At 49.4% G+C, this 17,223-nt stretch overlaps 1 protein-coding gene across 3 annotated transcripts in view; it reads right to left on the reverse strand.

The window, feature by feature from the left end:
* The window catches only part of ATAD2 (ATPase family AAA domain containing 2), a 393,801-nt gene that overhangs the window by 166,138 nt on the left and 210,440 nt on the right, over positions 1–17,223 (reverse strand). For all 3 annotated transcript variants that reach the window (XM_030218745.1, XM_030218753.1, XM_030218736.1), the window contains exons 12-13: positions 15,289–15,463; positions 15,126–15,214 (exon numbers count right to left, since the gene is read on the reverse strand). In XM_030218745.1, the coding sequence (XP_030074605.1) occupies positions 15,126–15,214; positions 15,289–15,463 (264 nt within the window). The remainder of the gene's footprint in view (positions 1–15,125; positions 15,215–15,288; positions 15,464–17,223) is intronic.

Consider the following 17,223-nt stretch of genomic DNA (forward strand, 5'->3'; position numbering starts at 1 on the left):
GGTCAATTGGGCGAGGACACAACTGAGATTGACCTAAACAGAAACAACTAACAGAGTGCAGCCTGGAATAGAATAAACATGGGCCTGGGGGGGGGGGGGGGGGGGGGGGGGGGTGGACGGGGATTCTAAACCCCAAACAGATTCTGCAGCACCGACTGCCCAAACTGACTGTCACGTTGGGTATCCTGCTGAAGGCAGTAATGAGATGTGAATGTGTGGACAGATGAACACGTCGCAGCCTTGCAAATTTCTTCTATAGTGGCTGACTTCAAGTGGGCCACTGACGCTGCCATGGCTCAAACACAGGTGCCCTTGACCTGGATTGGCCACTGTCGGTGACAGGATGCTGGGCTAGATGGACCTTTGGTCTTTCCCAGTATGGCACTACTTATGTACTTATGTACTATGAGCCGTGGCATGACCCTCAAGAGTCAGCCCAGCCTGGGCGTAAGTGAAGGAAATGCAATCTGCTAGCCAATTTGAGATGGTGCATTTCCCTGACTGCGACTCTCCTTCTGTTGGGATCAAAGGAAAAACATTTGGGCGGACTGTCTGAATGGGCTTGTCTGCTACTACTACTAGAAGGCAAATGCTCGCTTGCAGTCCAATGTGTGCAACTGATGTTCAATAGGGTGGGTATGTGGATGGGGAAAAAATGTTGGCAAGACAATTGACTAGTTCAGATGGAACTCCGACACCACCTTTGGCAAGAACTTAGGGTGCGTGCAGAGGACTACTCGGTTATGATGAAATTTAGTATAGGTAGCACGAGCTACCAGGGCTTGAAGCTCACTGACTCTACGAGCTGAAGTGACTGCCACCAAGAAAATGACCTTCTAGGTCAAGTACTTCAGATGGCAGGAGTTCAGTGGCTCAAAAGGAGGTTTCATCAGCTGGGTGAGAATGACATTGAGATCCCATGACACTGTAGGAGGCTTGATAGGGGGCTTTCACAAAAGCAAACCTCTCGTGAAGCGAACTAAAGGCTGTCCCGAGATAGGCTTACCCTCTACACGATAATGAAAAGCACTAATTACGCTAAGGTGAACTCTATAAGAGTTGGTCTTAAGACCAGACTGGGAAAAGTGCAGAAAGTATTCAAGCAGGGTCTGTGTAGGACAAGAACGAGGATCTAGAGCCTTGCTGTCATACCAGACGGCAAACCTCTTCCATTTGAAAGAATAACACCTCTTCGTGGAATCTTTTCTGGAAGCAAGCAAGACTCGGGAGACACCCTCAGAAAGACCCAAGGAGGCGAAGTCTACGCTCTCAACATCCAGGCCGTGAGAGCCAGGGACTGGAGGTTGGGATGCAGAAGCGCCCCCTCGTTCTGAGTGATGAGGGTTGGAAAACACGCCAATCTCCTCGGTTCTTCGGAGGACAACTCCAGAAGAAGAGGGAACCAGATCTGACGCGACCAGAAGGGACCGATCAGAATCATGGTACCACAATCCTGCTTGAGTTTCAGCAAAGTCTTCCCTACCAAGGGTATGGGAGGATACGCATACAGCAGGCCTCTCCCCCAATAAAGGAGAAAGGCATCTGACGCTAGTCTGCCGTGGGCCTGAAGTCGAACAGAACTGAGGAACCTTGTGATTGAGCCGAGTGGCAAAAAGATCTACCAAGGGGGTGCCCCACGCTTGGAAAATCTTGCGTACTACCCTCGAGTTGAGAGACCACTCGTGAGATTGCATTATCCTGCTCAACCTGTCGGCCAGACTGTTTACACCTGCCAGATACGTGGCTTGGAGAAACATACCGTGCTGGCGAGCCCAAAGCCACATCCCGACGGCTTCCTGACATAGGGGGCGAGATCCGGTGCCCCCCTGCTTGTTGATGTAGTACATAGCAACCTGATTGTCTGTCTGAATTTGAATAGGACAGCCGATCTCTGAAAGCCTTTAGCGCGTTCCAGACCGCTCGTAACTCCAGGAGATTGATCTGAAAACCGGTTTCCTGGAGGGGCCAACGTCCTTGAGTGTGAAGCCCATCGACATGGGCTCCCCACCCAAGGAGAGACGCATCCATTGTCAGCACTTTTTATGGCTGAGGAATTTGAAAGGGACATCCCAAGGTCAAATTGGATCGAATTGTCCACCACTGTAGGGATTGGAGAAACCCCGTGGACAGCTGGATCGTGTCCTCTAGATCCCCTGTAGCTTGAAACCACTGGGAAGCTAGGGTCCATTGAGCTGATCTCATGTGAAGACAGGCCATGGCAGTTACATGAACTGTGGAGGCCATGTGGCCGAGCAATCTCAACATCTGCCGAGCTGTGATCTGCCGAGACGCTCTTACCCAGGAAACAAGAGACAGAAGACTGTCTGCCCTTACCTCGGGGAGGTAGGCATGAGCTGTCTGGGAGTCCAGCAGAGCTCCTACGAATTTTAGTCTTTGAACTGGAAGAAGGTGGGACTTTGGATAATTTATCTCAAACCCCAGTAGATCCAGGAGTCGAATAGTCATTTGCATGGACTGTAGAGCTCCTGCCTCCGAGGTGTTCTTCACCAGCCAATCGTAGAGATAAGGGAACACATGCACTCCCAGTCTACGTAGGGACGCCGCCATGACAGCCAGGCATTTTGTAAACACATTGGGCGCAGAGGCGAGACCAACGGGTAGCACACAATACTGAAAATGCTGTGTTCCCAGATGGAATCAAAGATACTGCCTGTGAGCTGGCAGTATCGGGATGTGAGTATAAGCATCCTTTAAGTCCAGAGAGCATAGCCAACCGTTTTTCTGAATCATGGGAAGAAGGGTGCCCAGGGAAAGCATCCTGAACTTTTCTTGGACCAGATATTTGTTCAGGGCCCTTAGGTCTAGGATGGAAAGCATCTCCCCTGTTTTCTTTTCCACAAGGAAATACCTGGAATAGAATCCCAGTCCTTCCTGCCCCAGTAGCACGGGCTCAACTGCATTGGCGCTGAGAAGGGCTGAGAGTTCCTCTGCAAGTACCTGCTTGTGTTGGAAGTTGAAGGACTGAGCTCCCGGAGGGCAATTTGGAGGTTTTGAGATCAAAATGAGGGAGTATCCTAGCCGGACTATTTGAAGAACCCACCGGTCGGAGGTTACAAGAGGCCACCTTTGGTGAAAAAAACTTTAACCTCCCTCCTACCGGCAGATCGTCCGGCACGGACACTTTGACATTGGCTATGCTCGCCTGGAGCCAGTCAAAAGCCCGTCCCTTGCTTTTGCTGGGGAGCTGCAGGGGCTTGAGGCGCACGCTGTTGACATGAACGAGCGTGCTGGGGCTTAGCCTGAGCAGGCTGGTGGGCAGGTGGATTGTACCTATGCTTATTATAAGCGTACAGAGCATTCCTCCTTCCACCATAAAAACTTCTACCTGATGAGGTAAATGCTGAAGGCGTCCGGTGGGAGAGTTTGTCGAAGGCATTGTCCCGCTGGTGGAGCTGCTCTACCACCTGTTCGACCTTCTCGCCAAAAATGTTATCCCTCCCTGGTAAGAAGCATCCGCAATCCGCTGCTGGACTCTATTCTCCAGGTGAGAGGCACGCAGCCATGAGAGTCTGCGCACCACTATACCTTGAGCAGCGGCCCTGGACGCAACATCAGAAGTGTTGTGAACACCCCTGGACAGGAATTTGTGACACGCCTTCAGCTGCCTGACCACCTCCTGAAAAGGCTTGGCCTGCTTCGACGGGAGATTCTCGACCAAGTCCGTCAACTGCCGCACATTGTTCTGCGGGATGCTCGTGTAGAGCTGGTACGACTGGATCTTGGACACGAGCACAGCAGAATGGTAGGCCTTCCTCCCAAAAGAGTCCAGAGTCCTAGACTCCCGCCCCGGGGGCGCCGAGGCGTAATCCCGAGAAATACTGGTTCTCTTGAGAGCGGAGTCCACAACGCCAGAGTCATGAGGCAACTGGGTCTTCATCAACTCTGGGTTCTCCGTGAATCCGATATTGGGACTCAATCTTTTTGGGGATAGTGGGATTAGATAATGGTTTCGCCTAGTTCGCCAGCAATGTCTGTTTCAGGACATTATGCAGGGGAACAGTGGACGACTCCTTAGGTGGCAAAGGATAGTCCAGGATCTCTAACATCTCAGTCCTGGGCTCATCCTCAGTAACCACTAGGAAGGGAATGGCCGTAGACATTTCCCGCACAAAGGAAGAGAAAGAGACTCTCGGGAGGAGACAGCTTTCTCTCTGGCGAAGGAGTAGGATCAGAAGGAAGACCACAAGACTCCTCATCAGAGAAATATCTTGGATCTTCTTCTGCCTCCCACGAAGCCTCACCCTCGGTATCGGACACAAGCTCTCTGACTTCAGTCCGAAGCAGAGCCTGTCTCGACGCCGAGGAACTAGGTCCTCTATGGCGGTGCTGAGAAGAAGACTCCCCCGCCGCTGGTGACGATTCTCCCTCCAGCGACGTCGACGGGTAGTCAACTTGGGTGGCAGCAGAGGCCGATGCGAGTGGTACCGGCGCCACAGCCCTCACCACGGGCGGGGAGCCAGCCGCTGCATCTCTCAACGGTACTGACAGCGCACGCACCGGCGGTACCGGAACAGATGGTCGCAGCATCCCTTCCAGAATCTCTGGAAGAATGGCTCTGAGGCACTAGCCTAGAGTGTCTGTCGAGCAAGGCAGTGGGGCCTGTACAGGCGACGAACTCAGAATCTGCCTGGGGCGAGGAGGCGATACCGGGCTGTCCAGAGAGGAGCGCGTCGACACCTCCTGTATGGAGGGTGAGCGGTTCTCCCAGCGTTGACGCTTCACGGGTGCCGACTCCTTCAGCGCCCCGGAGCTCTCGGTACCGTGACAGGAAGGCGACTGATAACGATGCTTCTTCGCCTTCGCTCGAAGCACGTCACCGGTACCTCCCGGTACCGACGAGGAAGACGTGGAATCCACACATCTCCTCGGAACTGGGTCCGAAAGAGGTCGGTCCCGGGGGGGCCTGTACCGCAGGAGCCCTCGAGGTAGGTGGAGACCCACTCGATGGCTCACTGCTACCAGCGTAGGAGGGTCTCTGGACAGCCATCACCTGCGCTCCTGACGTCGATGCACTCTCCGATGCAGACATCAATATTTTTTATTTTTGTTACATTTGTACCCCGCGCTTTCCCACTCATGTCAGGCTCAATGCAGCTTACATGGGGCAATGGAGGGTTAAGTGACTTGCCCAGAGTCACAAGGAGCTGCCTGTGCCTGAAGTGGGAATCGAACTCAGTTCCTCAGGACCAAAGCCCACCACCCTAACCACTAGGCCACTCCTCCGTCGAAGACCTCAGTACCGCTGGCGCCGTCGACATACCGGACGGGGCTCCGAACAAAAGGATTCCACTGAGCCAATCTCACCGCCTGGGTCCTCTTCTTCAGCTGAAGACACAAAGTGCAGACGTTGGGGCGATGACCAGCCCCCAGACACTGAAGACACGAAACGTGTCTATCAGTGAGCGAGATCGTTCAGTTGCTCCGCATGCACTTCTTGAAGCCGCTGGCAGGCTTTGAGGACATGGGCGGAAAAATTGCGCCGGCAAAGTCAAAATTCGTGATGACGCCGAAAAAAGGCACCAAACCTGGGGAAAAACCCGTATGGGCGGCCAAAATGGCCACTCATGACAACGAAAGGAAACTTACAGAAAAAAACTAAAAATACAGGAAAACTAAACTTTTTTTTTTTTTTTTTAAACAAAACACAAGCGAACTCGCTGAAAAAAAGAATCCGAAGAGCAGCGAAAACGCAGCGAGGGTTCTCTCTGAGGCGCAGAACGACCGGAAACAGCTGTCCTGAGTCGCGGAAAAAAAGACCGAGGAGCACGTTCGCGCTATGGGCGGGAAGACGGTCGCGCATGCGCGGTGCGCGCGAGGGGTAGCAAACTGTTGCTAGGAAGATCTCCGATCCTGAGGCTGCCGTCGGACATCACCCATCAGTGAGAACAAGCAGCCTGCTTGTCCTCGGAGAACATAATGTATTCTTTACCGTGTATGTATGCACCTTAATGCAATACAGCGAATGCTACATACCTGTAGAAGGTATTCTCCGAGGACAGCAGGCTGATTGTTCTCACTGATGGGTGACGTCCACGGCAGCCCCTCCAATCGGAACACTTTCTAGCAAAGTCCTTTGCTAGTCCTCGCGCGCCGATGCGCACCGCGCATGCGCGGCCGTCTTCCCGCCCGAACCGGCTCGTGCCGGCCAGTCTCATATGTAGCAAGACAAAGAGAAGGGAAGACACAACTCCAAAGGGGAGGCGGGCGGGTTTGTGAGAACAATCAGCCTGCTGTCCTTGGAGAATACCTTCTACAGGTATGTAGCATTCGCTTTCTCCGAGGACAAGCAGGCTGCTTGTTCTCACTGATGGGGTATCCCTAGCCCCCAGGCTCACTCAAAACAACAACCATGGTCAATTGGGCCTCGCAACGGCAAGGACATAACTGAGATTGACCTAAAAAATTTACCAACTAACTGAGAGTGCAGCCTGGAACAGAACAAACATGGGCCTAGGGGGGTGGAGTTGGATTCTAAACCCCGAACAGATTCTGAAGCACTGACTGCCCGAACCGACTGTCGCGTCGGGTATCCTGCTGCAGGCAGTAATGAGATGTGAATGTGTGGACAGATGACCACGTGGCAGCTTTGCAAATCTCTTCAATAGTGGCTGACTTCAAGTGGGCTACCGACGCTGCCATGGCTCTAACATTATGAGCCGTGACATGACCCTCAAGAGCCAGCCCAGCCTGGGCGTAAGTGAAGGAAATGCAATCTGCTAGCCAATTGGATATGGTGCGTTTTCCCACAACCACTCCCCTCCTGTTGGGATCAAAAGAAACAAACAATTGGGCAGACTGTCTGTTGGGCTGTGTCCGCTCCAGATAGAAGGCCAATGCTCTCTTGCAGTCCAATGTGTGCAGCTGACGTTCAGCAGGGCAGGAATGAGGACGGGGAAAGAATGTTGGCAAGACAATTGACTGGTTCAGATGGAACTCCGACACAACCTTTGGCAAGAACTTAGGGTGAGTGAGGAGGACTACTCGGTTATGATGAAATTTGGTGTAAGGGGCCTGGGCTACCAGGGCCTGAAGCTCACTGACTCTACGAGCTGAAGTAACTGCCACCAAGAAAATGACCTTCCAGGTCAAGTACTTCAGATGGCAGGAATTCAATGGCTCAAAAGGAGGTTTCATCAGCTGGGTGAGAACGACATTGAGATCCCATGACACTGTAGGAGGCTTGACAGGGGGCTTTGAGAAAAGCAAACCTCTCATGAAGCGAACAAATAAAGGCTGTCCTGAGATCGGCTTACCTTCCACACGGTAATGGTATGCACTGATTGCACTAAGGTGAACCCTTACAGAGTTGGTCTTGAGACCAGACTCAGACAAGTGCAGAAGGTATTCAAGCAGGGTCTGTGTAGGACAAGAGCGAGGATCTAGGGCCTTGCTGTCACACCAGACGGCAAACCTCCTCCACAGAAAGAAGTAACTCCTCTTAGTGGAATCTTTCCTGGAAGCAAGCAAGATACGGGAGACACCCTCTGACAGACCCAAAGAGGCAAAGTCTACGCTCTCAACATCCAGGCCGTGAGAGCCAGGGACCGGAGGCTGGGATGTAGAAGCGTCCCTTCGTCCTGTGTGATGAGGGTCGGAAAACACTCCAATCTCCACGGTTCTTCGGAGGATAACTCCAGAAGAAGAGGGAACCAGATCTGACGCGGCCAAAAAGGAGCAATCAGAATCATGGTGCCTCGGTCTTGCTTGAGTTTCAACAAAGTCTTCCCCACCAGAGGTATGGGAGAATAAGCATACAGCAGACCTTCCCCCCAGTCCAGGAGGAAGGCATCCGATGCCAGTCTGCCGTGGGCCTGAAGCCTGGAACAGAACTGAGGGACCTTGTGGTTGGCTCGAGATGCGAAGAGATCTACCAAGGGGGTGCCCCACACCTGGAAGATCTGTCGCACTACACGGGAATTGAGCGACCACTCGTGAGGTTGCATAATCCTGCTCAACCTGTCAGCCAGACTGTTGTTTACGCCTGCCAGATATGTGGCTTGGAGCACCATGCCGTGACGGCGAGCCCAGAGCCACATGCTGACAGCTTCCTGACACAGGGGGCGAGATCCGGTGCCCCCCTGCTTGTTGACGTAATACATGGCAACCTGGTTGTCTGTCTGAATTTGGATAATTTGGTGGGACAGCCGATCTCTGAAAGCCTTCAGAGCGTTCCAGATCGCTCGTAACTCCAGAAGATTGATCTGCAGATCGCGTTCCTGGAGGGACCAGCTTCCTTGGGTGTGAAGCCCATCGACATGAGCTCCCCACCCCAGGAGAGACGCATCCGTGGTCAGCACTTTTTGTGGCTGAGGAATTTGGAAAGGACGTCCCAGAGTCAAATTGGACCAAATCGTCCACCAATACAGGGATTTGAGAAAACTCGTGGACAGGTGGATCACGTCTTCTAGATCCCCAGCAGTCTGAAACCACTGGGAAGCTAGGGTCCATTGAGCAGATCTCATGTGAAGGCGGGCCATGGGAGTCACGAACTGTGGAGGCCATGTGGCCCAGCAATCTCAACATCTGCCGAGCTGCTGGGACGCTCGCACCCACGAGACGAGGGACAACAAGTTGTTGGCTCTCGTCTCTGGGAGATAGGCGCGAGCCGTCCGAGAATCCAGCAGAGCTCCTATGAGTTCGAGTTTCTGCACTGGGAGAAGATGGGACTTTGGATAATTTATCACAAACCCCAGTAGCTCCAGGAGGCGAATAGGCATCTGTATGGACTGCAGTGCTCCTGCCTCGGATGTGTTCTTCACCAGCCAATCGTCGAGATATGGGAACACGTGTACCCCCAATCTGCGAAGTGCCGCTGCTACTACAGCCAAGCACTTCGTGAACACTCTGGGCGCAGAGGCGAGCCCAAAGGGTAGCACACAGTACTGGAAGTGATGTGTGCCCAGCTGAAATCGCAGATACTGTCTGTGAGCTGGCAGTATCGGGATGTGCGTGTAGGCATCCTTCAAGTCCAGAGAGCATAGCCAATCGTTTTCCTGAACCATGGGGAGAAGGATGCCCAGGGAAAGCATCCTGAACTTTTCTTTGACCAGATATTTGTTCAGGGCCCTTAGGTCTAGGATGGGACGCATCCCCCCTGTTTTCTTTTCCACAAGGAAGTACCTGGAATAGAATCCCAGCCCTTCTTGCCCGGATGGCACGGGCTCGACCGCATTGGCGCTGAGAAGGGCGGAGAGTTCCTCTGCAAGTACCTGCTTGTGTTGGAAGCTGTAAGATTGAGCTCCCGGTGGGCAATTTGGAGGTTTGGAGGCCAAATTGAGGGTGTATCCTTGCCAGACTATTTGGAGAACCCACTGATCGGAGGTTATGAGAGGCCACCTTAGGTGAAAAGCTTTCAACCTCCCTCCGACTGGCAGGTCGCCCGGCACTGACACTTGGATGCCGGCTATGCTCTGCTGGAGCCAGTCAAAAGCTCGTCCCTTGCTTTTGCTGGGGAGCCGAGGGGCCTTGCTGAGGCGCACGCTGCTGACGAGAGCGAGCGCGCTGGGGCTTAGCCTGGGCCGCAGGCTGTCGAGAAGGAGGATTGTACCTACGCTTGCCAGAAGAGTAGGGAACAGTCTTCCTTCCCCCCAAAAATCGTCTACCTGTAGAGGTAGAGGCTGAAGGCTGCCGGTGGGAGAACTTGTCGAATGCGGTGTCCCACTGGTGGAGCTGCTCTACCACCTGCTCGACTTTCTCCAAAAATATTATCCGCACGGCAAGGCGAGTCCGCAATCCGCTGCTGGTTTCTATTCTCCAGGTCGGAGGCATACAGCCATGAGAGTCTGCGCATCACCACACCTTGAGCAGCGGCCCTGGACGCAACATCAAAGGTGTCATACACCTCTCTGGCCAGGAATTTTCTGCACGTCTTCAGCTGCCTGACCACCTCCTGAAATGGCTTGGCTTGCTCAGGGGGGAGCTTGTCCACCAAGCCCGCCAACTGCCGCACATTGTTCCGCATGTGTATGTTCGTGTAGAGCTGGTAGGACTGAATCTTGGCCACGAGCATAGAAAAATGGTAGGCCTTCCTCCCAAAGGAGTCCAAGATTCTAGAGTCCTTGCCCGGGGGCGCCGAAGCATGCTCCCTAGAACTCTTGGCCTTCTTTAGGGCCAAATCCACAACTCCAGAGTCATGAGGCAACTGAGTGCGCATCAGCTCTGGGTCCCCATGGATCCGGTACTGGGACTCCATCTTCTTGGGAATGTGGGGATTACTTAGAGGCTTGGTCCAGTTCGCCAGCAATGTCTTTTTGAGGACATGATGTATGGGTACTGTGGACGCTTCCTTAGGTGGAGAAGGATAGTCCAGGAGCTCAAACATTTCAGCCCTGGGCTCGTCCTCCACAACCACCGGGAAGGGGATGGCCGTAGACATCTCCCGGACAAAGGAAGCGAAAGACAGGCTCTCAGGAGGAGAAAGCTGCCTTTCAGGAGAGGGAGTGGGATCAGAAGGAAGACCCTCAGACTCCTCGTCAGAGAAATATCTGATGTCCTCTTCCTCTTCCCATGAGGCCTCACCATCGGTGTCAGACAAGTTCATGGACCTGTGTCCGCAACCGTGCCCGGATCGACTCTGTGGAACCACGGCCACGGTGGGAGCGTCGAGAGGTAGACTCCCTCGCCCGCACCGGCGAAGATCCCTCCGCCGATGTAGTCGGGGAGCCTTCCTGGGAGGCTACCGCACTCGGTACCGCAAGCGGCACCGACGTCGGAGACCTCACCCCGGACAATGGGCCAGCTGGCGCCTCGCTCGACGGTACCGGAGGCGCAAGCACCCCCGGTATCGGAGGGGTAGGGCGCAACAGCTCTCCCAGGATCTCTGGGAGAACGGCCCGGAGGCTCTCGTGCAGAGCGGCTGTGGAAAAAGACATGGAAGCCGATGCAGGAGTCGATGTCAGAACCTGTTCCGGGCGTGGAGGCTGTTCTGGGCTGTCCAAAGGGGAGCGCATCGACACCTCTTGAACAGAGGGCGAGCGGTCCTCTCGGTGCCGATGCTTACTGGGTGCCGACTCCCTCGGTGGCCCAGAGCTCTCGGTGCCGACACGGGAAGGGGACCGGTGACGATGCTTCTTCGATTTTTTGGAACGAAGCACGTCACCGGAGCTTCCCGGCACCGACGAGGAGGACGTAGAATCCAGCCGTCTCTTCCTCGGGGCCGAGGCCGAAGAAGGTCGGTCTCGGGGGGGCTGTACCGCAGGAGCCCTCAGGGTAGGGGGAGACCCACCCGAAGGCTCACCGCCACCAGCAGGGGAATGGACAGCCCTCACCTGCACTCCAGACGAAGCACCACCGTCCGACGACATCAGCAGACGAGGAGGTCTCGATACCACCGACGCAGCCCTCCGATGTCGCCCCGATGCAGAGGGCCAATGCCTCGATGCACTCGATGCAATCGGGGGCGAGGATGAAGGTCCGGGTGCCGACGACGTCTAAGCAGTCGATACTCCCGGTGCCGATGAAGAGCCCGAGAACAAAACGTTCCACTGGGCTAATCTCGCTACCTGAGTCCGCTTTTGCAAAAGAGAACACAGACTACAGGCCTGAGGGCGGTGCCCAGCCCCCAGACACTGAAGACACGACGCGTGCCTGTCAGTGAGCGAGATTACCCGGGCGCACTGGGTGCACTTCTTGAAGCCACTGGAAGACTTCGATGTCATGGGCGGAAAAATCGCGCCGGCGAGATCAAAACTCGAAATGGCGAAAATAGCACCACAAAAATAGGGGAAAGACAAACTTCGACCGAGGCCTAAATAGGGCCTACCCCGACGACGAAAGAAAACTTACCGGGGCAAATCTAGAAGTACGGGAAGGGAGAAAACCATAAAGGTCTCCTTCCGACACCTTTTTTTTTTTTTTGTAGAACGAAGTCGATAAACGACGCGCGAGGTCAACTTTGGGGCGCGAATGGCGAAACACGACCGTGCCGAGCGCGGACAAAAGAAGACTGGCCGGCACGAGCCGGTTCGGGCGGGAAGACGGCCACGCATGCGCGGTGCGCATCGGCGCGCGAGGACTAGCAAAGGACTTTGCTACAAAGTGTTCCGATTGGAGGGGCTGCCGTGGACGTCACCCATCAGTGAGAACAAGCAGCCTGCTTGTCCTCTGAGAACATTTGTAATTCTGTACCCGGAAATGGTGATCACTCAGAAACCTCTATGCAATACCATAATGTATTCTTCTTTTCCATGTATGTATGCACCTTTATGCAATACCATTTGTAATTCTGTACCCGGAAATGGCGATCGCCATTACGGCATAATGTAAGCCACATTGAACCTGCAAATTGGTGGGAAAATGTGGGATACAAATGCTACAAATAATAATAATAAGTTTCATAGCTGGGTACATATACAGGAGAAGCTGGAGGCGTATACTGATTTGTATTTCAGACCTTTACAATTGATGTTGCAGGGTGGCAGACTTAGGAGTGATGTCAAGAAATTCTTTTTCACTGAGAGGGTGGTTGGTGCCTGGAATGTCCTCCCCAAGGGAGGTAAGTGGGGAAAAAATTACAATTAAAAAAGGCGTAGGATGAACACAGAGCATCTCTAATTAGAAAATGAATGGTATAAAAAAAATTAAATGGTTGTGTGTTTGCATGTTGAGTAGTGCTTATGATGGTGGCTCTGGCTGTGGGGGAAAAAAAAATTAAGCTTGTTCGGTGTGGGTCCTATTGATGGCAAACCACCCCAAGACCCAAGCGGGGAAGATTCGACATCGAGGGAAGATCCTGGAGAGGTGACTCTTGCGAAGGTTTGGAAAGCGGTTCAAGGTTTGACCGTAGCGGTGACTAAGTCTATTAATGAAATTTCAACGGTTGTAAGTAAACTAGAAAAAATTGATGCCTCACTTGAAAAAGTTAAAAAAGATGCATCTGAACAGGTTCAGCAAAATCAAATTGTGGTTAATGAAATAAAATCTTCAGTGGATGCATTGATAAAAGATAAACTAATAACTCAGCAAAAAATTGAACAAATGGAGAACTATAATCGTCGTTTAAACTTGAGGCTCCTGAATTTTCCCATTTCATCATTATTAAAATCAAGTGACTTATTTAGAACGTATCTTCAGGAAATTTTACAGATAGATTCTTCTAATATACCCCCATGTAACAAGATGTATTATTTACCTTTAAAAGATTCTGTAAAGAAGGTACAAGGAGAAAAGCAGGAGCCTCAGAATTTAACTGATTTCTTAGAACAATCTGATGTTGAAATAATTAATCGTGGAACCTTAATTGTTCAATTTGTCTTTGAACAAGACTTAAATCTGGTTTTGAAGCTTTATTTTAAAAATTCATCAAAATTGTTTCATGGACAAAAAGTTTGGGTATACCCTGATGTTGCGAAAGCAACGCAAGAGAGGAGGAAACGATTTTTGGATTTAAGAAATGAGACTAGAGCCTTAGGGGCAACCTATCTGTTAGCATACCCATGCAAGTGTAGGATCAATTTTCAAGGAACTAAATATGTGTTTTATGACCCATCACAGCTGCGGACATTCTTGGACTTGAAGAACCTAAGTAAAAGTAATACAGGAACAACTTTACCAACTAAAGAATAATAGCAATGGTTCCAGGTTAAGCTGATTTATTTTAAAGATTGAGGTTAATTTCTCCATTTAAATTTCCTGTTGCCCCCCTTTCAATTATATAATTGAGGTCTAAGGAAGATATAAATGTGTTTCTTTGAATAGATAGTGATGTATATTAATGCTATGTAACTTTAGCATGATTGGATCTGTTTTTCCTTTGCAAGTGGATGTTAACTTGTAATATAAATTCAATAAACAAAATTTAAATATAAATAGAATGGGCTCGAGAGAGCTTCGATGGAAACTCCAGAAATTTGGAATATGACGACAGGGCCAGGCAGACTTTTACAGTCTGTGTCCTGCAAATCAAAGGATAGATTTGGATAGACTGGAGTGGGCTTCAACAGCAACTTCAGTGGTTGGAACCTAAGGGCAGGGTCGAGCGGACTTCTACAGTCTTAAGTCCCAGAAATGCCAAGAGAGACAATGATCAATTATTTTATAACAGTCATTGTTGGTATAATCATGACTTGATAATGAGTGTGATTGTTGGGCAGACTGGATGGACCATTGAGGTCTTTATCTGCCATCAATTACTATGCTACCATGATAGCTCTTGCAAATGATATGAAAAAGCAGATTAAGAAAAATCTAATTTTGTGTTTTTATCCCTGCAACTTTTTCTCATAAATTTAGGTTAAATTGCAAATTCAATTTTTATAATATATGTAATAAACTTTAAGGGGATAATTTCATCATGAAAACAAATAGGTAGATTAAACGTATGCAAGCTTTTGTATGGTCTGTCATATTTTCAAAAACAAAGTCTCAGGAAAACTAAACAGATTTACATCTATTTGAGGTACACACATTTTCTGGATTAAATTATATGCACGTGTTTGCATTTTCACACAGTACATGCATACTTGCAAACCCCCTACTAAATGCTGCCCTCAGGCATGCCTCTTCAAATAGCAACCTTGAATGTATACAAGCTGTACACCCACAAACGTAGGGGTCCTTTTACTAAGGTGCGCCGAAAAATGGTCTGCGGTAGTGTAGACGCGTGTTTTGGGCGCATGCAGAATTTCTTTAGCACACCTACAAAAAAATGCCTTTTTAAATTTTTGCCGAAAACGGATGTGTGGCAAAATGAAAATTGCCGTGCGTCCATTTTGGGTCTGAGACCTTACCGCAAGCCATTGACCTAGCAGTAAGGTCTCACGTGGTAACCGGGCGGTAATGTCTATGCAGGCCAGAAAATAAAACATTTTCAGATGCGCGCACTAAAATTGAAATTACTGCAAGGGTCACGCAGTAACTCCAAATTGGCGTGTGTTGGGCGTGCATAGGCGCCTACATAGCTTAGTAACAGGGCTCCTTACAAAACTGTCATTTCTGCACAAAGAACTGCTTTAAACAGATGACTTTGAATCTTTGCTGGATTTAAATTGACTTTTGTAAGTATAACTATTTACTCTTGTGTTATACTTATTACATTACTTTATTTAAAGTTCACTACAAGGGGGAAAAAAAGTCAAACTAAAATGCTACTAAAAAAACCCCACTACCTGTGAATCTGATCTTGTCTGCTAGATCGTACAGGAGCCAATCCATCTATTTCATCAAAGAAGATAATTGAAGGACGCATCTGGTATGCCTAGAACAAAGAAGCTGTGTTACATAATGCTGCCACAGAGAACAATTTCCAGTAGTAGAATATTTGTAACATACCTGATCAAATAATAAACGCAGCTGTCTTTCAGATTCTCCAACCCATTTACTCAGGCAATCTGCACCCTTTCTCATAAAGAAAGCAACTCTTCTGTCACCTTGGCTGCACTCATTGGCAAGTGCCCTGGCAACCAGGGTCTTACCTGTACCTGGAGGGCCATAGAACAAACAGCCCCTAAAAATGGTAAAGAAATGTTACTTGATTTTACTGCACATCACTTCAGTACACTTTTTTGTTATGCAAGACAATATACAAAATGCATTAAATCATCTTATGAGAGGGGCCCTGCTGAAACCAAGGGGGAAGACACCCTTGATATCCTGGGGCTTGATGTTTCACTCTCCCCTCCGGATTCTCAACCACCGCAACCGCCCGATGGTCGTCTTCTCAGGCGGGACCTACCCGACCCGGAAGTGGAAGGGGCTTTGGTCGACGATCGAGGAACTCGAGTGGCGAGCCATGCAGGAGGCCAGGAGTTGGGGAAAGCCCTGGCTGAGCCGGGAGCTCAATCAAACAGACCGATTGCGGTGACTCTGGAGAGCATTTGGGACGCTCTCCAGAGAGTGGAATTGATAACGGCCAGGTCAGCAGAAGAAATTACAGCCTTAGTAGGTACTGTTGAAAATTTAAAACTTTCCTTAAATACATCCAAACAAGAAACAGCGGACCAATTTAATATTGTAAAAAAAGACATTTCTCAGCTACAAGGAGTATCAGCCTCAGTAATTAAAGATAATACTATAATACATCGTAGGCTTGAACAAATAGAAAACTACAACCGTAGGCTGAACTTACGTTTTTTGAACTTTCCTCAGGAGTTTGGTATCAATCCACAGGAAGCCTTTAAAACATATCTTCTAGAAATTCTAAATTTTACTTCAGAGTCTTTGCCTCCCTTGAATAAAATATATTACATAGATACTAAAAAACCAGTGGATGATCCCCTTCAGGCATTATCACCTGAGATACGAAAGGAAGAACTTAATATATCTGAGTTATTAGAAACCTCTTTAACTGTGGACTCTCAAAGAAAAACTTTAATAGTATCTTTTGTCTTCCAACAAGATCTGGAAGCAGTAAAGCGTATGTTTTTCAAAAAGATGCAGGCTCAATTTAGGGGGAAAAGAGTGTGGATGTACCCAGATATAACCAAGCAAACACAAGAAAGGAGAAAACTTTTTCTTTCTATGAGAGCTGAGGTGGTAAAACTGGGAGCGTCCTTCTATCTGAATTACCCGTGTAAATGTGTCATCAAATACACGGGTATAAAATATATCTTTTTCCAACCAGAACAATTGAAAGAATTTATAACATTGAAAAAAATTGGCTAATGTCTTTTCCCAGTTTTGATGATAGAAAATTTGAATTATGGATCTGGTAACGTGTGTTAAGCATATTTCCTTTGTAACAGAAATTATTGATTTAAGAAGTCTTTTTTTTCTTTACGCTCTCCCTCATGTTTGAGGTCTAAAGAAGAAACTATTATTATTGTTATACTTAAATTTTGGTTATTGTAAAAATTTTTCCTTTCTGACTTACCTGTCAAGTGTAATAACTTGTTATTTAATGAAATTAATAAAAAAAAAATAATAAAAAAAAAATAAATCTTATGAAAAGTTGTTTAGGGGGGTGGGGGCTCTGGATAGCAGGTAGAATGCAGCCACACTTCTGGATGATGTCATCCAATGGCCCCCAATCTGCAACAGCTCTCCAATTGCTGAAGCAAAGCTTCAAGGACATCCTGAGCATATGTGAAGGATTCCTACGCTTGACCATGCTCCACCCCAACCTCAATCAATACCAAGCTGCTATACAGGTTATTCTTTCCAATCCAAAAGAAGTTGAAAAAAAATTATACAAAGGGGTCAAGAATGTGTCTGTGGGCAAAATAACTGAAAACTTAAAGGAATAGTATAAAACTTAGCATAAGGAAA

This window comes from Microcaecilia unicolor, chromosome 1 (genome assembly GCF_901765095.1).
Source record: "Microcaecilia unicolor chromosome 1, aMicUni1.1, whole genome shotgun sequence".
NCBI classification, from domain to species: domain Eukaryota; kingdom Metazoa; phylum Chordata; class Amphibia; order Gymnophiona; family Siphonopidae; genus Microcaecilia; species Microcaecilia unicolor.